Below are 12673 nucleotides of genomic sequence, written 5' to 3'. Positions count from 1 at the left end.
GGAATAAAGACAAATAAACGCGCGTCAGAGAGAGGTGGCCTGGTTGTGGGCACTAGGTAAGAAAATACAGAGGAGAGGAGTCAGATAAATCTTAACATTTTCACAGGCAGTTGTTTGCTAACTGTAAAACAAGATGACCTTTCCAAAAGCCAGCCACCCCTCCATTCTTTTACTTCAAAAATCACTTCCACATGGAAGCCTTTCCCAAAAATCCTGCTTGAGCCCTTAAAAACAAATTTGCTGTGGTCAAACTTACTACCAAAGACTGTATATACTCTCTTATTCACGTTTTTCTAACTGATCTCCATTTGCTGCTCTCCTCTCCCACCCCTACACGCACATCTCGGTAGCCCTTTGAACCCTTCTCCCAAGGAAAGGGTACACACAGCCCCGTTCCTGAAACAATCACACTTTCCCCCCATCTTCCTTCACGGTAGGAACAAATTCTCCTCCCAGTGGCCCTCCCACACAAAAGGCACGTTTCCATGAAGGAAAGAGCCCTGCCTACCCCAGCCAAAGACCTCTCCCATTGCCCTCCCTCAGGGAAAATACGCGCCCAAATGGAGTATTGCTGTCTTCTCTTTCCCTGGTGGAAGGGCAATTTATTTTCAGCTTTTATCCCATATCCACCTTGCCTAACATGCAAGTTCTTACTCCTGCCTTAGGTATCTGTCCCTACCCACATGGCCCCCAACAATAATATCCTTTAATAATGTCCCTCATGCACAGGATTTGTGTGCCTGGGGCTGAAAAGTGCACCGCTTCACTGCTCAAGTAAGTTCTGTTAGCACGAAACATTAGGACACGTATTGGGTCACACCTCAGGTGGATCTCACCTTGCATCCCCATCCCACCAAACTGCAGACCTCCTCAGCTGCCTCTGGACCACCTTACCCCCGCTGGAGGAAACCTGGTAGGGTGGCTGGAAAGGGGAGAGACCATGGGGCCTGTTTCTGCCCGTTCTTCCTGATGCTTCTCCTAGGCACAGCATCGCTAGGCAACATCCACCAGCTTCTTGGATTCCTTCAGGAGCAGTTAGCGCTCAGGGGTGCTTTGTTTGTTTCCCCTCCTGTTCCCCTGCCGCACGTGTTTGATCTCACCTTGCCTGTGAGGGAGAGGGCATTTAGGCTTTGCCAGGGATGGGACAATGCCTGCCATGACTGCAGAAAGCCCACAGCAGCTGCGGAAGGCACTGGATATGGAAGGGCGCGAGCACAGCAAGTCCAAACAACACTTCCTCTGAGTCTCTCCTGGGATATACAGCACAAGAAAGATGGTGTCCTCATTTTTGGTCGTCTTCTCTTCCATGGACTCGTCCACTTCTTTCCAGAAGTCATGTGAATTTTGAGCATCCGTTACGTCATACAGCAAGTAGTTCCACACTTCATCTGAACTCCACTTTGCGTGAGAAATTATTTCATTTATTCTGAACTGAGCCCTTTTTGGTTTCACTTGATGCCCTCCAGTCCTTGTGCAGGAAGAAACAGTGGTCAGTTGCTCCCCGCTCGTTCCCTCCAAGACATCCGTGATACTCCAGACCTCTGTCATCTGATGGAAGAATGGCACTATCTTTTCCAGACAGACTGAAGAGATCTTGTAAATGTTTATTTTCCTTGTGCAAAAGCTGCTGCATATTGGGTCTGATCACACCACTTCCTGCTCCCCATTTGCTGTGCCACTTCTGACTTTACTGCATCTCTTTTGAGATTAGAGGACCGGAATCTTATCTGTCTGTTCTCTATTGTTTTTCTGATGATCCCTTGCCAGAAGTCTAAAAATTTGGGGGAACTCAAACACCAGAGGGAACCCAGGATAGGTCACGGCGAGAGCCCTGATGCTCCCAAGGCAAACAGACACAACGCCTGAAGTCAAACAAGAGCGTTCACAAATACAAGCTCTTTGGTGACAGAGACGGTGCTTAGGACAGACACAGAACACCTTCTTTCACAGGCAGGATTAGATCTACCTGATCACAGACGAAATAAAACGTCAGTGTAAAATCTGCGTTTATAATCCAAAAGATGCTCTTCAAAAGCTAACTAAAACCCAGTAATATCTCGCTCCAAATGTCTCCTATGTAAACACAAAGCAGGACTGTGACCATCCTGCAGGACACGAAGGAGTTGAGCAGCGCAAGGATCATGAAGCTCACTGCAGGTATGTCGCAATTAGCCTCCTCTGCAGAGAAGACTTACACTCATTCATAAGTCCTAACCTGCCTACAACACACATTTTCCAGTAGTTTGAGAAATATCCCCGCCTAAAGTATAACAAGATCCCCAGATGCATGACGGAAGAGAGCTGATAAAGCATCATACTCGTGTCTCCACACCTGAGCAACGTGCCCTCACAGCTGAATCCCACAAGCAGCCTGGCTCAAGGCAGACGAGCAGGAAAGGCAGAGAGAACGCAAAAACAGAGCCATCAGGAGAACAAGAATCTGCTGTTTCTATACAAGAGAATCTGTTTAGATAGGAACGCGTAAGTTGTACGGTTTAACAAAACTCAACCAAATTACTCTGGCCTGAATCAAAAACAAGTTTTTGGTTTGCATTGTTTTTTTCATTTTCCCAGATTTCATGGCAAATTTCATAACATGTCAGCAATTCCAATAAAAAGTAAATTTAGTAAAAAGGTTAGTCTGTATTTACTGACTCTCTTATTTTTCTTCTCTAGCCAAAGTAATACTTAACTTTTTAAAAATGGTACAACTTCCACAGGGGATACACGGTAGAACTTCTCCCAGAATGTCATCCTACAGCCCAATAATGTCTTATGGCCTTCTCCTTCCCGAGAGGCAGGTTCAAACTCCAGTTCTTGTTTGCAGTGTCCTGCGCTCCAGATCACCCAGAACAGGAATATCCCCATTTCGGTTCCTGCTGGTACGTTGGGCCCAAACTCAGGAGCTCGGCCCCTTCCCGAGACTCCGGCCTCATGAAAGCGAACCCTTTGGGCGTTGGAGGTGGCTGGGTCTGTGGAGCAGATCCCCGCTCCTCTGCTTCCACAGAGAAATCGCCTCGGCACGGTGCACAGCAGCACACTGAGGATTCGCCAGCGGCGTTACCTGCGCAGAGAGCTCTGCTGCTCGACACAATGGTGGAAGAAGTTGCAAGTGCAAGCTGGAGCCCCAGATAATCGGTATAAAGCACCTCTACCACTTCTAATAAACTTGTTCGACTCCTTGTGTGGTTTAGGGATCAAACCAGAGTTTTTAAGCCGACGCTGTGCTTTGCCAAGCAACGAGCATGGCGTGCAGGACCACCGATTTCGGTGGAGGGTTCCTCCTTGGGGGGCCGGAGACCCCTCCACCGGCCGGCCGAGACCCCTCCCGAGGCGAGGGCCTCCCGAGCCCGCCCAGCGCCTGCGGGGAGCGCGGACCCCCCCAGCACCCCCGCTCCGCTCGGCCCCGCCGCTCCCCGCCGGGCCCCGGGGGCGGCGGCCGGGGCTGGGACCGAGGGAAGCCGCGCTCCGCGCCTAGGGCTCGGGGGACGGAGCGCGGCGCGGTCGGGCGGAGGCCGCTCCCGCGAGCGGGGCCGGGTAGGCCGGGGCAGCGCCAGCGGGGAAGGAGAAGGCGCCGGCGGCCTGAGGGCCGGCCTCCCGCCGGGCCGGGCCGCGGCCTCACCTTGGGCAGCTCCCGCAGCTGGTTGGCGTCCAGCAGCAGCTCCTCCAGCGACCGGCTGTAGCGGTAGATCTCCTCGGGCACGGCCTGCAGCGAGCAGTGCCGCCGGTCCAGCGCCTCCACGTGCCGGTTGCAGCGCCAGAGCGGCGGCATGCACCGCAGCATCGCGCCGGGGCCCGGCCGCCGTCCACTCCGGGCGCCCAGGGGCGGCCGCCGCCGCCGCCGCCGTGCCGGGAAGGGAAGGGGCCTGCCCGAGGGAGGGCCCGGATGCGCGGGGGGGCGGGCGCCGCCGCAGCGCCGGTTCCGCTCGCCGGCTCCGCGCCGCCCCTCGGGCCTGGCCGCCGCGCCCGGGCCCCGCCGCGCCCGCTCGGTCCCGATCGGCTGCTGGGGCCGCACCGCCCCCCGCGAGCGTCGCCGGGAAGCGGAGTCCGCTCCCGCCCTGCCCCGCGCCCGGCCCCGGCACCCGCCCGCCATCAGGCGAAGCTCGGCCCAGCCGCCGCCCGCCCCGGCCGACAGGCCCGGCCCAGGGAGGGTGGGCGGGCGCCGGCCCGGGAAACAGACCGGAGCCGGGTGTGGAAGCGGTAACCGGGTCTCGCCTCAGCGACAGCGCTGCCTTCACCCACCAGAAGTAACGTCCAAAGGCGAAAATAACCCAGATTGTGTTTATACAGGTTTCATAAAGAATATATCCACGCACACACTCTCTTTCTTAACTGGCAGCCGACAGATAGCAAGTTTATAATGTGAGGCATTATTAGAAAAATACTTCGGAAAAAAAGCCCTATGCCACTGCGTGAAGTTCTGTGAGGCATCAGCATTTCTCTTCTAAAAGACGAGCTAGAGTAGCGATCATCGCCACAGGCCACCAGAAGTGTGAAATGGGCTCTCTGGGAAGAGAGGTTGAGGGATACCAACATGCAGAACACCATGAGTCAAGGGGGACGCGACGGAGGCTGGTGAAAGCACTGCAAAAAGGAGAAATAAAGAACAGAAACGGCCATCTCCATGTCTCTATGCACACACAGCAAGGCACAGCCACGGCAGAGCGGGTTTAAAACCTACACCTTCGTCCAGTTCTGGGACACATTGCCCAAGATGTTGCTTTGCAACAAAAGCGTAAAGTCCAAAGTAAGCCATTACCTCTAAGTTGTCCCCAGGACACTGCAGTCCTCCTTGTTCTCACCTCCATTACTTTCACAGTTTCCTGGTCTTCTCATCACTCTTTACCTTTCTTGACCATTTATTTCTGCTCATTTTGGAGCATGAGTCTTGTGAGGAGCGGCTGAGGGAGCTGGGGGTGTTCGGCCTGGGGAAAAGGGGGCTGAGGGGAGACCTTCTCGCTCTCCGCAGCTCCCTGAAAGGAGGGGGCAGCCAGGGGGGGTCGGGCTCTTCTCCCAAGGAACAGGCCACGGGACAAGAGGGAACGGCCTCCAGTTGCGCCAGGGCAGGTTTAGGATGGATATCGGGGAAAATTCCTTCATGGAAAGGGCTGTCGGGCGTTGGAAGAGGCTGCCCAGGGCAGTGGGGGAGTCGCCATCCCTGGCGGGATGGAAAAGCCGGGCAGACGCGGCGCTGAGGGACGCAGGTTATGGTGGGTTTGGCAGCGCTGGGCTGATGGTTGGACTGGATGATCTGAAAGGTCCCTTTCAACCTGGACAATTCTATGATTTAAGGTTATCACCTCTGAATTTTCCAGCTCTGGCACACAGACATTACACTCATCTCCTCTCCAAACAAGACTCTGTCCCAGCTCTTTTTGCCTTGCACGCAGGTCTCCACCTCCACGCCAGTTCTTAGACATTTATCTCTCAGTGAAACTTCTAGAGACAAATTGTTCGCTCCTCACACTTTGAGCATGGCATCTTACACGACGTGTGACGCTGGGCAGAGCCCCACACCCTGGGAACAGCCGCAAGCACCAACCGACCCAAAGGCAGCTCCTTCTACATACCTGGCTTTCCTCATGCTGTAAAGGGTCAGAAATACCCCTGCGACAAATAGAAGAGTGAGGCACCGGCACCTGTGACAAGCAGGAGCAGGTGAGAGTTATCCCAGCAACCGCAGGGCCTTTCATCCCAATGGCTGTGAAATTACGAAGGAAGGAATTTTTAAATATTTGGGTTTATTAATCTTTCATTTGCCTCGATTTCAATATATTCTATAATAGAGAAATCATGCCACGTTAACTTATGACTTATTATTTTTTTCTGGGCAGAAATACTAACCGGTGTAAGGCATCGGCTGGTGCAGCACCCCATCAGAAATCACGAAGGTGGCTAGGAAAAAAATGGGGGTGAACTCTAAAATAGATGATGAATCAGCCATCAGGAAATAGAAAGACGAGATATAAATTTTAGGATTAGCTCTTCGCATTTGTAGCAAAACGTAGGAAGGGCCCAGCTATGTTTCCTAGAAAACGGAGGGGCAGCACAACAAAGCACAAACTGTGATATTTTGAAGATGTTTCACTAATCGGTCTGCCAAAATCTCAGCACAAGTGCCAGGTTATGGTCAGAGAACAAGAGCGTCCGTTATGTGTAAGCTTACAGGTTAGACGTGAGGTAGGAGAAACAGAACAAATTCACTTGGAGTAGAAACAACCCAAAAAGGAGCCCGTGAGGGAGCTGGAGCTACGAGGAGGGTTTGGAGGTGTCGATGGCAGCAGACTGAGCACAGAGGTACCGGCAGACATCGGAAATGCCGAGGTTCTGGTCACTTACAGTTCAAGAAAAACATGAGCTTACGAATTGTGTCCCTGCTCAGACTAGCTTCTAGAGGAATAACTGAAAACTCTTAAGGAAGGAGATTTTATAAATCTGATTCATCTGGCCTACTAAAACACTAATAATAGCAAGAAGTCATATTCTATGAAAGTACACGAGTAAGGATAAAAACAAAAAAAAGCCCCATCTAAGATAAATGAAGATGTTCATACAAGAGCAGGTATGAAACTGGTTGCTAATGTCAGGTTTCCAACTTCAGCAAGTTGAGAAAAATCTATCCGTAGATCTCGTTATTTAAGACCATGATCTCTGCCCATCTTCCCAGTGCTGGCTTCGTTTTGACACTATTCTCAAGGGCTCTGTAAAGCGGGAAGAGAGTGGTTTTAACTAAAGAGTTAAAATCTTGAAGGTAGAACAAAAATTCTGTAGCGCCTTTGAGCAGTGGAAGCCATTTAACAGGACAGCGTTTGTGAGCCCGTAGTTACGGAAGCTTCTGAAGGCATTAACATCGCCCGTCTTGCAGACCATGGAGACGCTGCTGAACCCGACTCTCAACCAAACAGGGGTTTGATGTGCTTTTCTCTGGAAGCCTGTCTTCCCTAATTGGTAAAGAAGGAAACTGTATTTTCAGTTTTGGCCGCTCTGGCTCTCTGCAGCTGTTCCAGCTGCGTCCCCGAGCCATCTCTGCCCCCCACATGCCCAGCTGCTGTCAGGGTTTTATCGTCCCACCACAGGGAGGGTCTGACGCTGAATCAGTGCTCACACACACACTGACTTGCAAACCAGACTGAGGGTAAACTTTATTGAAGATGACTGGAAAAGTCCCATCACGGCCTCATCCCCACCTCTGTGTGGTGCTGTCTTAATTTGCAGGACTAAGTTTCTGAGACAACCAGTTTTCTGTGGCCATACCTCATCACACTCCAATGCTTGGCTGCTGCAGAGCAGACGCTCCCTATAAAGAACGCCGTTTCCCAGCCGTGAGATGCTTGAAAGTTCAAACCACTCAGTTTTCTGTTTTCTCTGGAGAACTGCTCCCTATTTGCCGTGCGGTTCCATTAAATGAGGGATTCATCGGGAAGGTTGGACCTAGAGCACGTCCCGAAAAAAGCCCAACAGCTTTTCTGTTGCAGACTGCTGTCCTGGGCCAGCTGTTTCTTTCAAATCTCTTCCTTCAGTCTCAGCACCCCCCTGGAATGTTCCTGGATCTGCCACCCATGGAGGCACCTGGAAACGCTTCAGCGGGAAATGCACTGAAGCAGGCCCAGAGAAAAGAGGGGTTTTTTCCCTGAGAAGCCCCAGGTACTTCCCAGCTAGCGGGAGGAGGGTCAAAAGAAGCGGGAGAAGCCAAGCTGCATACCAGGGCTCTGAGAGCAGCCACCCCGGACTTCTCCAGGGGAACTTGCATCCCAGAAGGGATGAGAAGTTCGCCAGGTCCAGTGCTACGTGATGCCCCGGAAACTGAGGATTTAGCTCGTGGTGCCTGGATTGGCATGGCCTCTAACCCAGGAAAACCCTTACCTGTAAGTCATTGGCATCTGAAGCGTATCAATTCTGTGCTTGCCCCGTTCCATGCTTTTGCACAGGAGCCTGCAGAGGCCACTGCCTCGGGCAGGACCAACAGCAGAGCCGTCACTTACCGCAAGTCCACTTGGTTTATTCTGTGGAAAGTGAGGACTCGGCCTTGAAAGAACAGACAAAAACCTCAGGTGATACAGCCCCGTTTAAGGAAAACTAACCAATTGCCAAGGCAGTTTTATGAACGCTGCGGGGAAAAGGCTGCCGAGGCGAAAGAAGCTGGGTCAGAGAGAACAGGAAGACCCAGAGCTTCAAGGCTCAAGCTCTTCCGCACCGGTCCCCAGGGATTACAGGTTAAACCTCAGAGGAAATAAGGGCACCCCCAGTGCAGAATGCACATGCGAGAGATCTTTGCCAGCAGCAGCCACGCCAGGTCTTTGCAGGAAAGACGCAGCATCACGGAGAGGTCTAATGACAATGGCAACAGCAGGGATAAAGCTGAACCTCTGCTTCAGGATCCACCTGAGAGAGATCCAGGCACGGACTGTCAGGGAAGACTCTCAGGCTGCTTTGGTGGAAACTCCACAGACCTGCCAGTGGAAAGTCTGGTAATCAGCTCATACAAAAAAAAAATAATACATAAACCTTGTCTGTCAATTCAGGTTATTTCAACCACCCCTGTGTTCAGCTAGAGATGAAGGACTGTTGTCTTAGAAGCACGAACACTAACTCACTAGCCTCCCACAGCACGATTACGTGCTTTAGTCTGGTTAGGCATGCTGTTTTAGAGGGACGGGACACTCACGCTGGTGTTAGCCATATGCAGTCCCGTCGTTCTGGCTGCCTCTCCGGCAGCCCAACAGCCATAAAACCGAAGATCTGCACAAGAGACAGCGCATACAGGAAAATGCTGCCAAATCGGGATTCTACCTTATTCATACTGAAAGCTGAACCTGGAATTTACCTGGAATGAAGATGATGTGGACAGACAGTCTGTCCAAGTACCAACGAGATACTGGAAAACCTTCTTGTGTACCTATTTTGCTGCAGACCGCTACTTCCCAAATTTTTTGGTCTCTTCCTGCCCATCTTCTATGCAGGAATACACCAATAATCCACAGGATTTATAGACTTTAAACTTGTCCACAAGTCAACAGCAGGAACTAGACAAAGAACAGCACTGCAGGGGTTAAGGCTCTGAAACTTGAGGTCCTGGGCCAAAGAAAACAGCAGTGGTATGCAGCTCTATAATTAGGTGTATATATGCAGGGTTTAAGCTGGGGATTAGTTATCCCTTTTGCCCAACGGTTCAAATCTAAGGCAAACGACTCAGGAAAAAGCGTTGCAAATCTGGGGTAGGTTGGGTGGGGAGAAACAGGAGCGACAGATACGGGAATGGACTGGAACCAGTTTGAGATTAATTCAGATGAAAGTCTCCCGCAATCACGAAATACCTGACTGAGCTTACTCAGGCACCCACATCCATTGGGGTAAGACCTCAAGCCGTGTTTTTCAGGGAAGTGATCCTGGAAAGGTAGGAGGGGTCTCCCAGCAGAGAGCGTGGGTGCAGGAGCTCACATTGGATCATTGAAATGACCCATTTCGAAAGCGTGAGAAGCAAACCTGCACCGCTGGTACCCGCCTTCCCGCAGCGCGGTTTTCTTCTCGCCTCCACGTAAGCAGTATCCTCTTTACAACATGCCTTTGGGCCACGGGGAAGGCCCCCAGTCTAAGAGAGCTGAAGGTTCTGACCCCTGATGAGGACCCAGCGATGCAGAGTCGAGGCGCGAAGGCCACCGAGAGCAGCTGTTGGCTTCTACTTTCCACCAATGCCGTTTCCTTTAGGGTTTAGCAAAGTGGAACTCTTTGCTGGTCGGGCCCAGTCTCTAACCTCCAGCACTCGGGCAAAAAGGTTTCATTCTCACCCCAAACATTTTTGGGATGTTTTCATTAAAACCTAGAGCCTCCTCTGACAGTTGCCACCAGACAGAGCCATTCAATAGTTTGTGCAGCTGCACCCGGGCAGCATGCTGCCATAAATAAGGCAAGAAAGCATCCCAGCTGCTCGGTCCTGTTTCTGTTCCATCGATTCTGGTACTAGGCAAGTCACACACGCTCTGCTTCAAGATACATATGGGTCTCCGTGACACACCACAGCTCCCGGTGATCATCATCGGTGCTGGCACACCTAAACACACAGACCCCAGGAGCTACAGGAAGACAAATTTGGACAGGTTTAGCCTTCTCACGTCTTTCAGGCAATTATTACAGACCTGTGCCTGAATCGTAACGAGGCCAGCGCAGTTCTCTGTCCTAATGTCCTAATTTAGGGCTGCAAATCCAGGAAAGTCCATACGCGTGCAGTCACGTGGCGAGGCTTCCAGATGTTCGGGTTGCTTCTGCAAAAAGCCTGTTCTCAATTGCCTGCGTTTTTCAAATAATTCACCCTGAAGAGCAATGCTGTCAAATCAGTTGAGAAAGCCCCTACATGGATAAAACTGGCTGAAAACCATTACTCTGCAGAGTGATGTGTTCTAATAGGAAAAGTCTGAAAAAGCCTGAAGGTGAAGTAACCTGATGACACCTTGTTACTCCCTCACTCCATCAGAAAACCGTTCAAACTACAGCCGTTGAAGAGGAGGAGTATCGAGGAGGAGTATCAAGGAAGACTGAAGCCTGACTAATAGGCTAATGGAGAGGAACCCATCCTCTTGTCTCTACCCTGACCAGATTCATGCTGCACCTGAAGCACCGATCTACAGCTTTTTCCAGTTTGCATGACACGAACTACAGTAATTGGAAGAATACATGATTAGATGCAAGTTGGTGATTGCACAGACATCTCTGAGGGAACGGGGAGGGAATGGTGAGAGGCCATCAATAAATTCAGGCAAGGGTCCCACGTGACAGAGCTCCTGGGGGTGGACAGACAGGCTCACCAGCCACTTTCTCCAGAGGGAGACTCCCACGGCGCAACTTTGTGCTCCCCTGGTCACACACGTCGTCCTTTCAGTCACTGACAGCTTCAGCCTTGTACAGTCACCTGGGAGGCTGACTACATGGATGGTGACCCCCCGGAACTTGCCCCAGGAGAGGAACACCACAACACCCACCACCACATCGCACACCCACCGATTACCCCCAAAACCTTCTCATCCTTGTCCGAGTTACGGCTTTCCAAGTCAGAATCCCTCACGGATGAATAAACCATTTTAAACACAAACCAAAGCAGACTATGTGCACTAACACCAAACCTAACGTGCTACTGACCTGCCCTGCCAGCCTGTGAAATGCACATTTCTATACCTGCTTCAGAATCCTAAATCATTAGAGACATCTACATTTGGCCTAAGCCAGATTTCTATTAAGATTTCTTAAGATATTTGGGGGTTGGACTAGATGACCTTTAAAGGCTCCTTCCAATCCAAACTATTCTATGACTCTGTGATCCGAGGGAAAAAAGCCCTTCCGCATTCAGTGGGGTTTTTTTTGTCTATTTAGGATTATATTGTGTTTGTCAGCCATTCCTAATCAATTTGTGTTTAGCTCACACTAGAGCATTTTAATTACAATGTTGTACAACACATGATCTTAGATTGATGGTATCACCAAATGGTTTGGGTGGGAAGGGACCTTAAAGGCCACCCAGTGCCACCCCCTGCCCTGGGCAGGGACACCTCCCACCAGCCCAGGTTGCTCCGAGCCCCGTCCAACCTGGCCTTGAACCCCCCCAGGGATGGGGCAGCCACAGCTTCTCGGGGCAACCTGGGCCAGGGGCTCACCAGCTTCATCATGGAGAATTTCTTCCTTATTTTTAATCTGAATCTCCCCTCTTTTAGCTTAAAACCCTTCCCCCTCGTCCCGTGGCTCCCCTCCCTGCTCCAGAGTCCCTCCCCAGCTTTCACGGAGCCCCTTGAGGGACTGGAAGGTCTCCGCGGAGCCTTCTCTTCTCCAGGCTGAATCCCCCCAGCTCTCTCAGCCTGTCCTCCCAGCAGAGGGGCTCCAGCCCTCCCGGCATCTCCGGGGCCTCCTCCGGCCCCGCTCCGACACCTCCGTGTCCTCCCGATGTCCCCGGGGCTGGAGGCAGCACTGCAGGGGGGTCTCCCCCGAGCAGAGCAGAGGGGCAGAATCCCCCCCTCGCCCCCCTGCCCACGCTGCTGGGGATGCAGCCCAGGCTGCGGGGGGTTTCTGTGCTGCCAGCGCACGGTGCCGGCTCATGGGCAGCGTTTCCCCCCTCCCCAGCCCCCCCAAGCCCTTCTCTCAGGGCTGCTCTCCATCCCCCCACCCCCAGCCTGGGCTGGCACCGGGGGCTGCCCCCACCCTGCACTGGGCCTGGTTGGACCCCATGATGTTCACATGGGGCCACCTCTCCAGCCTGTCCAGGTCCCCTGGATGGTGTCCCGTCCCTCCAGCGCATCTACTGCACCTCTCAGCTTGGTGTGATCCGTAAACTTGACAAGGGTGCCCTCAATCCCATTCTCTGTGTCATTAATAAAAACATCGTACAGTATCAGTCCCAGAACGGACCCCTGAGGGACACCACTCCTTACTGATCTCCACTGTGACACGGAGCCGTTGACTGCAACTCTGGATGTGGCCATCCAGCCAATTCCTCACCCATCAACAGTCACCCACCACATCCGTATCTTCTCCATTCCAGTTACAAGGATGTTGTGAAGGACAGTGTCAAGGGCCACCCAGAAGGTAAGACAGATGGTCTTTTGTCAGACATTTGACTCATGAAGACATTTATGAAGTTACTTTTGCAAAATGTCATCCTGTCAGCCAAGTCAGATTGATCACGCACAAAAAC

At 52.1% G+C, this 12673-nt stretch overlaps 1 protein-coding gene across 34 annotated transcripts in view; it reads right to left on the bottom strand.

Annotated features, from left to right (window-relative positions):
- The window catches only part of SCRIB (scribble planar cell polarity protein), a 118084-nt gene extending 114102 nt beyond the window's left edge, over positions 1 to 3982 (bottom strand). For 19 of the 34 annotated variants that reach the window (XM_063327753.1, XM_063327755.1, XM_063327756.1 and 16 more), the window contains exon 1: positions 3623 to 3981. In XM_063327753.1, coding sequence (XP_063183823.1) covers positions 3623 to 3784 — 162 coding nt within the window. In that variant the 5' untranslated portion in view covers positions 3785 to 3981. Of the gene's footprint in view, positions 1 to 3622 lie in introns of all 34 variants that reach the window. The other 15 variants (XM_063327741.1, XM_063327749.1, XM_063327743.1 and 12 more) reach the window with 2 other exon arrangements.
- Positions 3983 to 12673: the final 8691 nt, after the last annotated feature.

Source organism: Chroicocephalus ridibundus, chromosome 2, assembly GCF_963924245.1.
Source record: "Chroicocephalus ridibundus chromosome 2, bChrRid1.1, whole genome shotgun sequence".
Taxonomy (NCBI): Eukaryota; Metazoa; Chordata; class Aves; order Charadriiformes; family Laridae; genus Chroicocephalus; species Chroicocephalus ridibundus.
The sequence above is the reverse complement of the archived record's forward strand: the minus strand, read 5'-3'. Positions and strand labels throughout refer to the sequence as shown.